This window comes from Vulpes vulpes, chromosome 16, assembly GCF_048418805.1.
Source record: "Vulpes vulpes isolate BD-2025 chromosome 16, VulVul3, whole genome shotgun sequence".
NCBI classification, from domain to species: domain Eukaryota; kingdom Metazoa; phylum Chordata; class Mammalia; order Carnivora; family Canidae; genus Vulpes; species Vulpes vulpes.
The window spans coordinates 84059867-84077750 of NC_132795.1; the positions used below are offsets into that span (position 1 = coordinate 84059867).

Here is a 17884-nt window from a genome sequence, read left to right on the forward strand (position 1 = left end):
CTTTCCCGCTGAGCCCTGCTGAAGGAAATCATAATTGGGAGAGGTCCCAGCCAGAAAGGAGACAGGCAGGACCTGGGAGAGCACAGTGTGGTGTTCCTTGATTAACTTTAATTGGACAAAAATCAGTTATACTTTTGTTGAGGGTCAGAGCTTGACTTGGGCCTTAGTGTGAAGTGAGTTTGGCTATGTATTGTATTAGAGGAGATTGTGGAATTAGTGCTTCCCATCCTACCATCTGTATTCAGTAGAGCTGTGTGTGTGGTGAAACTGTTCTTGATCAAAAGACAAAGACATAAGCAGGTGTCTGTCACATTGGTATGTGGAGACTAGTTAGTGTCTTTTCTCCATTTCCTCTTTCACTTAACACAAGGGGTCAGTGGGCACATTAGGATTCACCTTGCACATTAGCAAGCTTTCCACTTTCCAGCACATACATTGTATTTTATAGCTGGTCACTTTGGTGACCACTAAGTTAGATCCCTCCATTTCATGGGTTCTGAGAGAGAATAAGGGCCAGCCAGGCCATCCAGCTGGTGTGTGGTAGCCTCTCCTGCTTCCCAGAGCTGGTGGTGTGTCCACCCTGCAACCCTTGGAGAGTTATTGCTCTTGAAGGTGACTTCAAGGTGACTTGGGATATCCATAGAGAAAATCTGAGGGAGTGGCAGTTACTAGGGTGGCCCAGCTCCCAGGGGCCTACCAAAAACCCCTGCAAGAAATCCTCCTCTTTGCCTTCCTCTTTTATTCAAGGAGGTCACATCAGCTCTGGGAAACATTTGTTTTCTCTTTGCCATCTCTAGGCTCTGACAAAACCCTGCCATTGTGGTTATTCTGTATTTCTGCAAATCCTGACACCCTGCAGGGTATAATAGACTCAAACTCAAGGATGAGCAGGCCTTGGAGGCAAGGTGGTAGACCAGGGACCATCCGGCTCCTTTGTTCTTTTCTAAAGGCATTGGGTCCACATATGATTTGCCCAGGGCCATGCTGCTTCTCTGAGGCAGGGTGCCGATAAGTTGCTCTAGTAAGCGATTAGAATTGTGTTTTCAGATGCTAGCAGTGGTTCTTTAGCCCTATAATTTTCACTCCTTTGGAGTCCGAAAAAAGATGGGTTTGGGGGTGAGGCTATGGTTGATAAAGATTTGGGACTAGAAGGGACAGAGGGAACCTTGGGAAGGAAAACAGGAAAAGTGCCTACAAAACACAGGAACATGGGCCGTGGTGTGGGATGAGCAGGGAAGCTTGTTAAAATGATTTAAAGGAGGATCCGTAAAAAAGGCATTTCCTCAGAGGAACCAATCTCCTGCTGCCACTGCCACTGCCATTGCCACCACCACTTGTTTCTGAGTCACATATGGGGCTGGTATCGATCCTTGTTTCCACGTGAACGACATTTCAGGCTGCTGCCTCAGAAATGACCTACAGGACAGAAACACACATGTTGCCGTGGGAACGCGCCAGTGTCACGGGAAATATGACAACAATGAATGGAGGCAACACGGGGGACACTCCTTTTCTTGGCACGATCAGTGGCTCTTGGGGCGTGGTTTCAGGAAAGTGTTTATTACTGAGGACTGCACCCCTCCCCCGGTTCCATTGTGTTCAGTTTTCTCCATTGTTATCTCTCTTCTCCTTTTAAGAGGATGGAAGTTTAGTAATACAAAAATAGCTCTTAAAAAAATGAAAACTCTCTGCCAGATGGGAACTGAGTCTGTTTCCTCTCACGTGGCAATATGTGCCCCTCTTGGTTCTTGGTGTAGCATGAAGAGAATGAGCTTTGGAGTCCTTGCCGGCCACTTAGGAACCAGCTTCATGGATTACTCCCATCTGTCTAAACCAGCGTATTCCCCTCCGTAATGTGGTGATTATCTTACAGTGTTACTGTGAGGATTAAATGTGATAACTGTTATTACCCACCTCACAAAGAGGTTAGCGGAGTTGCTCAGTCAGTGGCAGCTGAGAATTTTTAGATCTTGGGAGCTCTGCAGTTCTGGTGACCAGTTTGTTTCAGTGTACTGCTCTGTGAGATCATTCATACTTCTTAAAATTAATTTCCTTTAACCATTGCTTCCTGAACCTGCCCATCTTGCTGTGCCCTAAAACATGCTAGCAGCCCTCTCTGAAGCAAACACAACAGGAGACCTGGCAGCTGATATCCTTAGGTCTTAGTCCTGGTCCTTACTCCTCCTCCTGTCAGGCCACCAGTGTATCACTTAATCTCATCATGTCTTATTTATTTCTTTGGTTTAGAAGGAGTGACTTGTGCCAGTGAAGATGAGTAAGCTTCAGCTGAGTTGAAATGTGAGGAAGTGTTGCGAAACGTGAAGGTGGTACAGTGAGTGAGGTGGTAAAGCACATCCACTAATTGTTCCTGGGTAGCAGTTAGCCCAGTTTGAATCAGTAGCTGCAGCACAGTAGTAACATTTAAAATGTCTGTAAATCCTGTTTCTCAGACTTGTTTCCTAATGAGCTTTGAACTACAGGGTTCTCATTCTCACTTAAGTGTCAAGGTTCGGGTACTTTCACATCCTTTTCCCCCTCCATCTGGACACCAGCCAGCCATGTTTTGCTCTACCACTCTTTCTTTTCATTGCAGTCCAGAATTTAATTTGGGGTGTCAGTATTAGAGGAACAGTATTATCGTTATCACTGTCTGAAGGCATATTTTCTCCTGGTGTTGAGCTTACCTTTGGAAGCGGTTTTGTACCTCTGTTTGACAATCAGTGATTAGTTCTCATCCACGTTAACTGTAGATTTTTGAAAGCAGTGACGGGTACATAGGTAACCAGCGTATGGAGCTTGTTTGGTGAATCTTCATCCTCGTTACCTTTTCTGGATAACTGCACACGGGTACGGTATGGAACATTACTGATTCCTTTGGCTGAGACAGCTTTGTTGAGCCTGGTGTCAATGCGCACATGTGGAGTTCCCATCTCCTTCATGGCAGATTTCCAGATCTCCGAGCTCCTGAGGGTGGTGCACTTCTTGAAATCCACTCCGTGGATGTGCTTGAGAATGTTGATGGTGTATTCTCTGGTCACTGCCTCGGGGGCGGGGGGGCAGAATGGCCCTTCTTCTCACCACCCTTCTTTGCAGGAGCCATTCTGTGGGGCCCTGGTTGGAAAGGGAGCAAAAGCTTGCCTTTCACTTGAAGTATGTCAACTTCTCAGTGGGAAAGTTCTGTCTAGAACCTAAATATTTCCTGTTGCCTCTGGAGAGGTGTACTATATCTAAACACAGGGAAAGGGGAGAGTCCTTCTTTTTTAAGTAAGTAGAATTGCTGGGAGGAAAATACTTGAGGTACTCTTTGCTAATAGAGAGACATTTTGTGTGTTTGAGAATGCCATAATGATTAGTTTACCATTTCCTTTATGTGTAGCAGCCCTTTGAGATAATTATTGGTATTCTAACCATTTATGGGTAAACAGTTGAGAAGTGAGGCTCTGATTTGCTAGAAAGCGGGGAAATTTTAACGAATACAGGCATTTCAACAGCATGGTTGTTGTGTTCTATGCCCAATTGTCCAACTGAAGCATATTACATAGGGCTGGTTTGCTCATGTTTGATGATTGAAAAGATCAAAGGCATGAGCAGTAGGAAATTTTAGGGAGGAGTTCTTCCCTCTGCCCCAATCTTGGATTGATTTGGGGAGAATTGCAAAAAAGAGGAGTGGTTCCTGAAAGTTTTCCCTTTTTTCCCCCCTGACTTTTGGAAGTTCATGAAGTTTGTTTTTTAACCATTTGAAGGAGTCTGATCTTTAACCAGAAGAGGTTTGTCTAAAATTTTTTTTTTCCAGTTCCTTCCTGTGTCTTATGCCCTGGTGTTTCCAATGGCTGATGCTTTTCAGGGACCTGAGTTGCATCTGGGTCTGCAGTGAACCATCCATAGCTCATCTGGCATGGCTAGTAGCTCCCACATGGGGTCCCTGTGATGTGGCATTAGACTTAGTCAACCTGCAGGGAAATGGACCTTTATCATCATCCTCCCCCACTTAAACCTTGTACCCACATTCATGTGGGAAGGAACACATGTTCCATTGAGATTTTGAGAGAGAATAGAGGCTTGGAAGGTCTTGTGTTGTTTGCATTTGAGTTTTTCAAGATCATTCTGAAAAAAAGAGTGGTTATACCTGATGGAGCCTGGGAAGATAGTGACAGCCCTCCAGTCTACTCTCTATTCCCCTCCTCTTTAGCCCCTTCGGATTCTATCCACATTGCTCCTCTCACCCTTCAAGGCACACTTGGGGACTGTGTGCTACAGTTACTAGGATGGCCCTGTCCTCATTGCTCTGCAGGCCTAGACGCCAAGACACTTGGGGATTGAAGCCACACTAGTCAGCGGGCTGACAGCTGTCTTCCTGGTCAGGTGCACAGTTGTTGAAAAGAGATGAGAGGGAAAGGCCCCAGGACAGCTGAAAGAAGCGTCCGCTTGAGACGCAGCCAAAGCTAGCGGGGCTATGCTGGGAAATAGAAAGGAGAGGAAGACGGAGCCAGGCCAGGCAGTGGGGGCATGAGCTTGCTTGAGACCCATGGAGAATTTCCTGTGCGTGTGTCTTGATCTTTTCTTCATTTATTAAAAATATTCACCTTCCCCGAGTGTCTTGGTTTGGATATAACTGGGTAAAAAGAAGAGACATTGGGGTATTCAAATTAGACTGCTCTCATACCGTCTTTTCCTTTATCCTTCTCTGTGAGTCACCCTTTCTCTCAGCCCTCCGCAACCATCATGAAAACTGCTACTTGGAAATTCTCTTCATTTGGTAGCGTGTCCCCTTTTCATTTTGAGCCAGCCTTAGGAAACAGCCCGGACCCGCAAGTAGCAAATCTATTTTTATGTTTAGAGCAGTCAGAAAAATCGTCAGGGGTGTTTGCCATGCATCTATAGGAAACTGGGTGGCCACAGTAGCTCTGAAATCTTTCATGGAGACGGGGTTCCTTTCTGTCTGACCTTCTAGCTTCTGTGCTCATTTGTAAATTGTGTTCCTTGCGTGATTAAGCAAACCTCTGAAGAGTGACCACCATCCCTTAAGTAAGCTTTTCTCTCTTTTTTTTTTTTTTTTAAGATTTTATTTATTTATCCATAAGAGAGAGAGAGAGAGAAAGAGAGAGGCAGAGACACAGGCAGAGGGAGAAGCAGGCCCCATCAGGGAGCCCAACATGGGACTCCATCCCTAGGATCACACCCTGAGCCAAAGGTGGCGCCAAACCACCGAGCCACCCAGGCTGCCTGTAAACTTTTCTCTTGTAAAGATGTAAATACTGTCCTTGTCCTGGGTAAGCACACAGGTTTTTTTAATATTTTGGTTTCGGTAGGAGACTACTGCAAGAATGGGCACATGCAAACTCTAGGAAGCAGTTCCTAGCCTTTCTCTGCACTGTTGTATGATGTTTCCACCTTCTGTTCTCCCGTTTCTAGCCTAAACCCACCAAGGGACGGATGCGCATCCACTGTCTGGAGAATGTGGACAAAGCCCTTCAGTTCCTGAAGGAGCAGAGAGTCCATCTTGAGAACATGGGCTCCCATGACATTGTCGATGGGAACCACCGGCTGACCCTCGGCCTCATCTGGACCATCATCCTGCGCTTCCAGGTAAGGACACTTGGTCTCAGGATTCTCCCCATTCCAGAGGGATCAAGAAGACCAGGTTGAAACGGCATCCCAGAATCAGGTGTGTGGAGCTGTATGTCACATGTAGCCACCTGTAGGCACATGGCAGCTTTTCCTGAAAAGTTCTCTTGTCAGATAAGGAAGTTTCTGGGCCACATCCCTGCCCATCACTTGTCTGGTACCTCTTCCAAATGCCTGGTGTGGCCTTCAGGAGCAAAGATAGAAAGATGTGGTTGATGCTAGCTTACTGGCACTAGACTGGCTGAACTTCACCAAAACGTAGCATGTATCATGGAATATTTTTAGGTTTATGACACAGGGTGAGCTCCTTTTTCACTCTTATTCTCCTTTGGATGCAAGGAAGCAGTTTTCAGGGGAAATGTGCAAAAGCCTTAGGCTTGTTTGAATCGATGACAATTTTATGGGTTTGTTATACTCAAGGGAAGGCTCTAAGTATAGAAGTACTCTAAGCCAGAACGTATTCTCAAGGTCATTCTGTCCAATTTCTTCATTTTGTGAGGAAAGGGAGGAGCCTTATCCAGAATTACGAAGCCAGTCGGGACTGCAGTGCTTGCTTCTGACCCTTTAGGAGAGAGCTCAGAATTTCAGCACTGGTGAAGCACCTTCGGCCTGGTTACTGGTTCTTTCTTCATGCAGTGCTTCATGCTCATGCTTTTCAATTAGAATTGAAATGCAGGAAACACTTCTTACCAAAGCGTCAGGTTACTCTGCAAACAAATGTCCTAACAGTCCTGTCTCCTGGGTGGCTCTGTTCTCTGTGCCTTTCCTTCCTGCTCCACCCCTTTGATAGAAAGTCTGATTGATTTTTCTGGCTAAATAAAAATCTCACCAAAAAAGGGCAAAAACAAATCAAATTATAGCTCTCTTTGTATTCTTCCTAAAACTCTGAAATCAGTGTGTAACCAGTCGTTTTCTCATTTCCCCTGGGAGTGGGTTTGAGTTAACAGTGTTCTGGGTGTGTATGTGGGAGGAGGGGTAGGAGCTAAAACAGCACTATCCAAAGAAACTCCCTGAATTGGTGGTTCCCAAGCCTCCATGATCCTCTAAGGCCTTGGGATAGCTTTTTACTAATTCAGATTCCCTAGGTCTTAGTCCCAGTGATTCTAGTTAAATGGTTCTGAGGAGAGAACTGTTGAAGATGACATCATGAATGGAGTTAATTATAACAGTCAATGACTGTTTTGCAAACAGAACTCAATGTAGGTTTCTGTCATTTAGTTCCTAAATGATTTGAAAATGGAGTGAATACCATTAAATTCATCAATTATAGCACTCATTCTTAGGCCAGCAGAGGTGGAATTAGTAGGACCCTCTGAGCTTCACTTGTTTCGTAGCGTAAAAAGTTTTATTTCTCTTGCCTTGGCCTGTAGTAATCAGAGCGTGGAAGGGCATCCTGATGGTGGCCTCTCTTCACATCGGGTCATTGCCTGTGTTGGTTAGCTGGCACATGCAGCCCTTTCCAGGATTCTCAGCATGAATTGAGTTGAGTCATTGACTAATTAGCTTCCTGACAGCTTGTCTTTTTCTGCACTTGAACTTGTAAATGCTGATATGTACTTTCTCTCTTTCCTTTGAGGCAAGATAGGCTGTTGATGTCACTGCATGGCCTGCAGTGTTGGTGTCTTTGTGACCTGGCTTTCTCTAGCAGCTGTATTAAATGTTCACTCATTCCACAAATATGTATTGATTCTACATCAGCCAAGGCCCAGCTCACTTTCTGCCTTCTCTGAAAGCCTCCCCGTATTCTCCAGAGATCTCTCTCTGTCTCCTCCAGCTCCTGAATATTATACAGCCTTGTCTTACATTCCCAATGCGTATGTGTGCACACGTGTGTGTGTGTGTGTGTGTGTCTGTCCAGAGCTCCCAGGACGTGTCCTGCCCTGTCTGTGCATAGCAGGTATCCATTAAATACTAAACATGACATACAGGTTTTATTCTACTGTCGCTTTAGAAGAGAGTAAAAGGATGTTGTAGGAAACTGAAATGAAAGTCTTTGAGTTTGCCTCGTGTAAATAGGGAGCTGTCTTCATTTCAGAAGGATATACTGTGTCTCTAAATGCCAAGTCTGGAAATAGAGTCCCATCTTCACACAGAGCATAAGAAAGTCGACAGGGGTTAATGTGTAGAATTCCACCTGCCTTTCCTGATGAGTCTGTGTCTTACTCCTTGAATTAGGTTATTCTTTCACATTTACTTTCTGCACAGGAACTAATGATTCTAATAATAGAGTTTGAAGTTTATGCAGACTTACACTTCATATACATATCACAGTCAAAAAAGGATTATTTCTTAGAAGTATAATTATTTCAACTTCTAGGTGTTTTTCCTAGTTGAAAGTTTCTGATTTTTTAATCTTACATTTATATGTTTTACGCTCCTCTTACCTCTCTTCCAAAAAAGATTCTGGGGCATGTGTTTAGATTAAATGGGAAGGACCATTACAGACCAGGAGAGGAAAGCTTGGAATAGCTAAAGCTAAAAAAATGACAGATGGCCTTCTAGACCAATACCATTTACGCCCAATCCTCGTCCCACATTGTAGTATCATAGGCAAGAATTTAAAGACAAGCAGTATTTAGAGCATTTGTCTAAAATCACATAACTGGTAGGACAGTCTCTAATCCAGAGAGCTAACTTTTAAAGTTCCTTATTATGAGCTCAGCACTTAATTTACCTTCTTCATTTAAGTATGCAGTAGCGCCATGAGACAGCCATTGTTGCTGTTGCCGTTCATCAGATGGGAAGCTAAGGAGCTTGCCTAGTGCCATAAAATAGGCGGTAGAGCCTGGTTTTAGATTCAGGCAGTCAGACGTTGGTGCCAGTGTATAGTGTAGTTTTTATGCTCTCCATGAGTGGCTTATGAATGCAGACTCTCTTAGTCCATTCGAGCTGCTATAACAAAACAGCACAGACAAGGTAGCTTACAAACAATAGAAATTCATTTCCCATAGTCCTGGAAGCTAAGTCTGAGGCCATGCCAGCATGATCTGGGAAGGGTCCTATTCTGGATGGCAGACTTCTCACTGTGTCCTCACATGGTGGAAGATAACCAAGAATTTCTCTAGGGCCTTTTTTATAAGGCACTAATCCTATTGATGAGGATCCTACCCTCTGCTAGGATCCTAATACTGTTACCTTTGGGAGTTCAGATTTCAGCATAAGAGTTTGAGGAAACCAGACATTAAAACTATACCACAGACCATCGAAGCCCACCATGTGTGTGACTTCTCTGAGAATTTGGGTCAACTTTTAGGAAAAGGTAAATATACTGTCCTCATCAATGGAGGATGTGCACCCTAATGTGAAAAATATTTGGTTATAACAAACTAGAACCAGATATTTTTCTGGGGTCTGATGAGGTGCAGGGTGTTTACGGTGAGCACTTGTAGTTGGAAAGATGGGCTATTTTGAGGTTAGAAATGACCCCTAAAGGGGGTTTCTGGGAAGTCATGCAGGTAAGTAGTATTCACTTCTTCCCTCTGTGCAAAGTAGAAAACCTGGTTGGTGTTTCTGTGAGATAAACCTTGAAGAAAGCAGTTTGCTTTGGCACAGTAGATAGTCTGCACAGTTAGGTTGTGATCTGAAGCTTATTTTTCATGTATATAGATCTGTTTTTCTGTGACTGCCATTAGGCAGCTGACCCATCTATTCGGCTAATACATCTTTGTGAATCTTAGATCCAGGATATCAGTGTAGAAACTGAAGACAACAAAGAGAAGAAATCTGCCAAGGATGCATTGCTGTTGTGGTGCCAGATGAAGACAGCTGGGTGAGTGTGAACTCACAGGGGTTCAGGGGCCACTGCACCCAGGACAGAGTCCCGCTGCAGTCATCACTTCTGAGGTGTTGACAACTATCTCTTCCACTACTTCCATCAAGAAGTCTTGTTATGTCGTAAGCAGTTGATAACTGACATTTCAGCTAGCTCACAGCGTGGAAGGAGTTCTGATTGATATTCTGGACCTGTCATCTCCACAGTTTCCCTCTCTTTATTAAGGAAGCTCCAGAGAACAGTATATCTTGAATTTTAAAACCCTGAAACTATGTTAAAGAATCACATCCATGATATTTTAAAAAAGCAATTGTGGGTTTTCTCCTCCTTTTATTATTTTCTGCTTTGGGGAGGTTTTGTACAGTCAACTTAAGAGTAGTCTATATACATTACCTGTCTCCGTTTTCTTTCCCTTTATTCTTCCATTGAAATTTTAGTGAAAATACTTTTTTGGGGAACTGCATCTTTTGTTACTCACTGAAATTGTTGGGGCTCATGGTACTAAGAACTGATTTTGTACTAGGTTAACTAGAGAGTTGCTGTCAGAACTACTTTGAGGACAGTTATAACTGTAATGAACATGATCAATTAATGGTAAGTATGGAACTCATAATAAAGAGGATATGCCTAATAAGGGGATCAACTTAGTTATAAGCTTTTAATCAACCACAGATACAAAGTCTGTAAACAGTGTAGAAGAGCTGAGTGTCTCATGAACAGGTAATCCCAGCTGCTTCCTTTCTGTCTGCAAGAATTCAGACCTTGATCCCTGCAGGGTCCTGGTATCTTTGCTGGCAGGGGCAGAGAGGTCTCAGAGGTGTCTGGATTGTGGTCATTTTTCCTTTTGTAAGCATGGTGTCTTAAGTCTAAGACCCAGTTCACATCTTTTGTCCGACTGACTTACCAAGAAAGAGAAGCCGAAGCCATGAGGATATGTACTTTATTTTTATAGCAAGCTGAAGTAGAAGCAGTATTTGTTCTGATTTGATTGTCCTTTTAATATTCATTGTCTCTCATTTTTATAGTACTTACAGACTTTTTCTTAAACACTGCATTTATAAAACTATAAATCTTTATTTGGTAATTCTCTTGTGCTTTGTCTTTGTTAGGTACCCGAACGTCAACATTCACAATTTCACCACTAGCTGGAGGGACGGCATGGCCTTCAATGCACTGATACACAAACACCGGTGAGTCGTGTTCTTAGAAACCATACTAGCAGTTTTGGGGTAGAATGCCGACATTCTTCTGTCCATACCTGGGTGACTTTTGATCCTCATATCCATTGCCTTAGATGTTGCACCACGGTGGGAATTCCTGCATTCCATGTGAGGAAAATGTAAGAGAATATGTAAATTCTCCCAAACAAACAAGTTTGCCCATTATCTTCAGCTGTCTTAATAAACTTTGAAATGTTTGTTCAAAAATCAGGTTTCATTGTTTGATGATTAAATAATACTACAGAGTTTACTCTGCTAAGGCGTGATTTCTGCCTTTTGCAGTAATGATCGTGTTTATTGGTCACATGTCTTTTCAACCCATGGTTTTTGTCATGTTCCACTGTTGTTCTGCATAGGCCTGACCTGATAGATTTTGACAAACTAAAGAAATCCAATGCACACTACAATCTGCAGAATGCATTTAACTTGGCAGAGCAGCACCTTGGCCTCACTAAGCTGTTGGATCCAGAAGGTAAGACCTCGAGAAATGAAAGGGGGCTTTTAGCATCTCTAGTAGTGAGGGGCTAACTACTTCCTGTCAGTTTGTTCTATTTGTGCAGCATGCTTCGGGAATTATTGAAGAGAGAGGAGCTTCGTTGTGGTGTGAGAATTACTTGAGGATTTGTGCACAGGATTATATTTGAAAAGGCCTTGAAACGACAAGTATGATTTAAATGTGTTCAGAAGGATAGGGCTTGCTAGGCAGAGGCACTTGCACGAGCAGAGGTGCAGAACAGGGAATGAGGAAGGTGTATTGGACTAACAGTTCTTTGGGAGTGGTGTTTAGAGTAATAATAGGAACTATCCCTGGAAAGCTGGGGTGGAGCCCTACCACTCAAAATTTATAGAGGTTGTTCAGGAGTCACTGAAGTTCTTAGCAGGTATGCTCAAGGAAGGGAACCTGCTCTAGGTGAATGCTTGTTGGCCTGTGTTCATTCCAAGGTGGCAAGCAGCCTTGGGATGAGTGGGTATAGACCAGGGGGTGGGGGTGGGGTGGGAGGATGTGTAAGGGGCTGTGCAGTGTTTGCTGAGTAAGAAGAGCCTAAGTGAGTTTGGTGCATCAGGAAGGGGGAAATGTGCTGGTGGAAGAAGGATTAGGACTCCCAGTCCTTTCTTCGGGCTGCCTGTCTGGAGGCACAGCCTCCCGTGCTCTGCCTAGAAATGCTCTCTCTACTCCCAGTCCCTGCAACAGGACCCCAAAGACTGACTGCAGGTGACATGGAGCTGACCTTGGTGGGGCAGTCCCTCAGGTTGTAGCTCCTTTAACAAAATCCTAATTCCAGGCTTTTAGTGTGAGCTCTCAAAGGTACTTTGTCTTACTTTGAAGAGCATTTGAAATATAAGAGGATTTGTTCATAGTGCTGGAACTTTTTAGATCACAGCTCTTAGCAACTACTAGAGAGAGAAAACCAAGTGAAAGTTTAAAGTTCTTATAAATATAGAACAGGAAGTTGAACTCCCCAAGGGCAGATTGAGGTCATGAGGCTGCCAGGCAGCCTTGCTATTTTCCAGTGCATCAGATTCAGTGATATGTTCGCTATACAGGAAGCTGAGATAAAATTATCTTTGTGCTAACCCATTAAATGATTTCTTAATATAAACAGAAAACTAAAATTCCTTACGCTGTGATTAATCTTCCTTCTTAACCCCTACCTTAATTATGGGAAGACATTTTTCCTCAGCCGTAGCTCTTTGTGCTAAATAACCTTTTTCTTTTTTTAATAACTTGCTCATTAGTTAATCTTTCTAATCACTTACTTCCCAGTATGAAAAAGGGGATAGATGTTGCCCAGATCACAAGACAAGGAGCTAAAAAAAGGCAGTTGATGTCACTTATCCTGTGGGTTTGACCTTGATTATTAGTTGCCCTTAGCTATTGTTAGTCGCCTGGTGCCCCGGAAAGCATCAGCTAAGATGTAATTGCAGACAAATTACAAAACCACAAGGTTTTTACCTGCTCACATCTTCACAGTTCTGTTAACATTGTGTGTGTGTGTGTGTGTGTGTGTTTTCCTTCTCCCCCATTTCTTTCTCCTTGGGGAATGTGTGGATGGGGCTGAGCAGATACACAGTTGGCCACAGGGACTACTGGGGTGGAAATAGTAGCTGTTGTCCTGGCCCCCAATGCCATAGGCTGCCTTGGTGATGTTGGGCAGGAAGCTTTCCAGCTCTGTGCCCTACTGTTCTTATCTTTAAGAAAAATAATCCTGTCTCACACAGGGCTGCCAGGAAGACAGAAGGCACACATGTGAATGCATTTTGAAAAAGAGCCTGATTATCAGTTAAAAGCCATCCTGTGTATTCTCTTTGTTGTCTGTCCCGAGTTAAGTACTTCACTCAGTATTGCCACACCTCAAACACTTGCCATTTTCATACATTTATTCCCTTCCTTAGTATTTACTGACTACCCACTTTATACAAGATAACACACCAGGAATTTGAGAGGTGGAGCAGCATAGGGCTTAACAAGACACAAGGTTCCTACCCTTGAGGACTTAGTCTTATAAAACAAAGAAAATGTGTATAAGCAAATTATAGTACCTGGCAGAGAGTGGACTGTTTATCCATGTAAACAGAAATCTTTAAGGGAACAGAGGAGACCGTAATTCCTACTAGAGGGATCAGAAACAGCTGTGTTGGAGCAGTAACTTTTCAGGTGGACCCTGAAGGATAGGAAGAAACTGATGGGGTGGGAAATGACATTTTAGGCAAAGGGAAATTGTGAGTAAAGTGAAGGAATATTGGGAATTGTGGAGCATGTATGGGGAATCTTGAATAGTCCCGTTTGGTTTAGATTGTGCCTGAGAAGAAATATTAGGCTATAGGATTAGAAATGTCTAGAATAGTGGTTGGCTCTTGGGAGCCTGATAAACAATGGAAGGAAGGAAAGGAAAGTTATGGCAAATTGTAGAGGATTAAGGGGCTTAGACTTTATTTTTTGTAGATTGTAGGGTACTTCTGAGTAATTTTGAGCCAGAAGAAAGTGTTTACAGCTGTGCTTCTACAAGATCAACCAGGTGCAGTGTGTAAAGTAAATTGGGTGGTAGGGAAACCCAGTGAGGAAGCTCTTGCTTCAGACCTGGTTTTGGGACCATGAGAGTCTAAACCATGAGTGACAATAAAGATTCCATAAATAAAATCATCTGGACTCAGATTTGGTGACTAGTGACTAGCTGAATAACAGGTAACAAGATAAAGATGTGCAAAGACTGAATGACTGGAAACAGTTCTGGTGGCATCAGCAGAAATGACAATTTAAGCAGCATAAGCCCAGTTTGGGAGTAGAAGTGGGCAGGGAGATGAATGTGGTATGTCTTGCTAAGAATTACGACTGAATTCTTACTGTATTCTTCATTTTTCTCTAGTAGTTTTGCATATATTTTTGTTTTCTTGGTAGCTTGGGATCCTGTAGAGGAAGGATCCTATTTCTTAAGACTTCTATGTCCTATTGCAGTAGTAGAAGGCATTTATGAATATTCATACCATAAAAGAGTGAGATAGTTTCATCCTCATTAGCCTTATAATTAATGCACTGATGGCAGAACTCTCAAATATACAAATATTGAGAACACTGGCCTATTTCAGTGTTGAACAGTTGTTCTGGGTTGTTCCTGCTGCCTGGGTGGTGGCACTGTGAGCAGCGTACTGAACAAAACCTTCTCCCGGTTACAGATATCAGTGTGGACCACCCTGATGAGAAGTCTATTATCACCTACGTGGTGACTTATTACCACTACTTCTCTAAGATGAAGGCCTTGGCTGTTGAAGGAAAACGAATTGGAAAGGTGAGTTCACACCAATTTTATAAGTTGTGAGACATGATTAAAGTTCACGTCTTCATGTACTGCCACCCAGCACCTGTTGTCCCATGCCCTCATCAGTTGGACCTGGAGCAGGTTGTGGCGGACACTCCCAAGAGGCAGGGAAGTAGGCAGAAGCCTCTTCATCCCTAAGAGTAGCGGGAAGTAGGAGTAGCAGGTACAGTCATTAGGGCGAGATCAGAGGGGCATCTCAGACGCAGAGACCTTCCTCCCCCAACCTTACCAGAAAATGGGGGTATTGAAAATCTGATGAGTTGGCCAATGTCATGGGTGTGAAATCCTACTTATTCCAGTTGAAAAGGCCCCACTGTTAATGCTTTTTATTTCTCATTTGGCTGATGTTCACCTGCCATATATTTCAAAACACCACAGATCAGGTGACATTGTCTTTTCATTGCAACAGAATGGAAAATTCATGGACATTCTTGAGACAGGACCAAGCAAAACAGAGTCCTTGTTGTTTTTCAAGGATCCTGGGGCTGAGGCAACAGGAGTCATTCAGAATCTTAAACCCTTTGCCTGGGGGTTGGGTGGTACAGAACCAATTACACTTGAGTTAAGCTGTCATTGCTCACAAGTAATAGCTACAGACTGAGTGCCTATTAACACACAGTTCCTCGAGTTTAAAATGCTTATGCCAGAGTAGCATAGAACTGTTTGAAAGCCAGTCATTAATTGTGCACGTGCTCACGAAGGGTTATAATCCTGTTTTCCTTACTTGGCAGTATGATGTTCTGTTTTTCTAACTCCTGTTTACAGGTGCTTGACAATGCTATTGAAACAGAAAAAATGATTGAAAAGTATGAGTCACTTGCCTCTGACCTTCTGGAGTGGATTGAACAAACCATCATTATCTTGAACAATCGCAAATTTGCCAATTCTCTGGTCGGGGTTCAACAACAGCTTCAGGCATTCAACACCTATCGCACTGTGGAGAAACCGCCCAAGTAAGATGCAGATTGGAGTGCATTACCATGAGTGTGGGGAAGGATGATGGTGGCCTTGGACCCTTGTTTCCTAACTTCCATGACCTCATCTCATAATGAATGCCTCTCACCCCAGGGGCCTGTCTTACTCCTTTTCTTCTGACCCCGACTGGCTCCCTGAGCTCTGTTACAAACCAGGCCTTCTGTGAGCCCTTCCCTGTAGATGGTGCCCCTGGTATGTGTGATATTAGAGTTCTAGGAAATGGTACAGTCTCCAGTCCCTTATCCTGATGTGTTTCAGACACAGGTATCCTGGTACCTGATGTGTTTCAGAATTCCCTCTTCTCTGGATTTGAGAGAAGTAGCTGAGTACGCATATATTGTTTATTAGAAGACTCACGGTGGGCCTGAGACCCATTGTCTCCCATTAGTAACCCGTTGTCAGGCCTACTAATAAGTCCTAGCAAAGTGTGTAAATATGATGTGTTGAATAAAGACAGACAATAAATAGTTTTGTATCTGTTTAGTTCAGTTTTTACCATCCCCCCAAATTGATTTTTCACTTCTTTTTAAAGTTCTAAGTGTCAAGTAAGGATTTTTTAGAGTTCCCACGTCATTCCTCCTTTTTCTGTAACCCAGCTCGTTTGTGAATTCCTTGTTGCCATGTCTGAAGCACTAGGTAGTGATTTGAAGCAGTTCTTGCTGAATGTATTCAGCTGTGTGTCCTGAATGAAGTCCATCGTCCAGGAAGTATAGTCTAAACCTTGAATGAAGTGATTAATAAAAGAATGGCACTGTGTGCCCCCAAGTATAGATCTCAGTAGCAATAGCCAGCCCACCAACCCCACCAAAATTCCAGTTGGGCGCATTTTGAGGTCTACAATACCCAAAAACTAAAAACTAATGTACCATGTTTTCTCTATTGTGAGTTCCACATAAAACAGACCAGACATAAATTGCTTTTAAAATTGCATGGCTGTGTGAAATGTTTTTTTCTTCTTCTCCAAGAGCAAATGAATTTTTCCCTCTAAAGGAACACTTCTTTTTTTCTTCCTTTGCTTAGGTTTACTGAGAAGGGGAACTTGGAAGTGCTGCTTTTTACTATTCAGAGCAAGATGAGAGCCAACAATCAGAAGGTCTACATGCCCCGCGAGGGCAAACTCATCTCTGACATTAATAAGGTAATGTCGATCCCTTTTAGCCCTGTGTAGGCCCTGATCTTCTGCAGGCTTCAGGTTCAAGGGCTAGATTGCCAAGAGGGCAGTCTGAAAGGGTCTGACCCGGCCTGCTGAACTGATGAGTGACAGCAGTGGGTCGGGTTTTGCAGGGGGTCAAGCACATACTTGTGGTGGGCTGATCTCTTAGAGTTCTGGGAAGGAATGTTAGATTTTACCAAACCAGTCTTAGTTCACTCTCTTTACCTTGTTACTTTCATCTGTCCAAGACAGTCAACTCTAGCGTCTTTAAACTTCAGAAGGGAGAACTTGAAACCTTATTTCATAAATCTGGAATCTGTAGAGCTTGGGGCGTACTATTTTGGCTGTTTATATCAGAGACTGTCCAGCAGTTTCCATGTTTTGTCTTTAATTAAAGAATTTCACAGCGGACATTATATTGTGGTCAGTTTTACACATTTAGATTATTTTAAGTAGATGTTTTTTAAGTAAGATATATTTCATAGAGATTAATTTACTGTGGACATTTGGTGAGGATTTTGAAAAAAAATGCTTAGGTATGTGAATTAAAAACAAGGGCTCAAAAAAAAGGTGGGGTGGGGTCGTCTGGCTGGCTTGGTCGATGGAATGTGCAACTCTTGATCTTGGGGTCATGAGTTTGAGCCTCACATTGGGTGTAGAGACTACTTAAATAAATAAAATATTAAAATAATGAGTGGCTCGGGGTGGGGTGAATAAGAGATTCATAATACGATTTTTTTTTTCTGAGAAAAACCATTTATCTTTTTTATGTAATCAGAGCTGTTGAAGATGATTACTTTATTTCTTCTCAAAGTAAGAGATTTATAATTTAGTTATATTGCTCCATATCTACACTGTTTTGATTTCCAAATATAATACAGGACTTTTAGATATAGATAGGATAGAGTGTTCCCCTGAGGCTAAACTGAAAAAAAAAAAGATTTCTTTTCTCAAGGCTTAAGAGTCAGTGAGGGTGGAAACGAGATGTCCCTTTTAAAAAAGTTCTTGGATCTTATTGAGGAGTACTAGCTGTTGATTGTAGCCAAGGAAAGTTCCTTGAACACTGCAGGAAACTGTTCTCTTTTTTTTTTGCCTCTGTAGGCCTGGGAAAGACTGGAAAAAGCAGAACACGAGCGAGAACTGGCTCTGCGGAACGAGCTCATTAGACAGGAGAAACTGGAACAGCTCGCCCGCAGATTCGATCGCAAGGCAGCTATGAGGGAGACCTGGCTGAGCGAAAACCAGCGTCTGGTGTCTCAGGTTCTGCCCTAGACCTTTATTCGGGGAACTGTTCCTGGGGTCTCTAGAAATGCAGACCATACCC

General features: G+C 43.1%; 1 protein-coding gene across 6 annotated transcripts in view; it reads left to right on the top strand.

Annotated features, from left to right (window-relative positions):
• The window catches only part of SPTBN1 (spectrin beta, non-erythrocytic 1), a 197656-nt gene that overhangs the window by 131089 nt on the left and 48683 nt on the right, over positions 1-17884 (top strand). For all 6 annotated transcript variants that reach the window (XM_072742171.1, XM_072742170.1, XM_072742174.1 and 3 more), the window contains 8 exons: positions 5413-5586; positions 9303-9394; positions 10507-10587; positions 10974-11089; positions 14290-14402; positions 15198-15385; positions 16428-16545; positions 17662-17820. In XM_072742171.1, the coding sequence (XP_072598272.1) occupies positions 5413-5586; positions 9303-9394; positions 10507-10587; positions 10974-11089; positions 14290-14402; positions 15198-15385; positions 16428-16545; positions 17662-17820 (1041 nt within the window). The remainder of the gene's footprint in view (positions 1-5412; positions 5587-9302; positions 9395-10506; positions 10588-10973; positions 11090-14289; positions 14403-15197; positions 15386-16427; positions 16546-17661; positions 17821-17884) is intronic.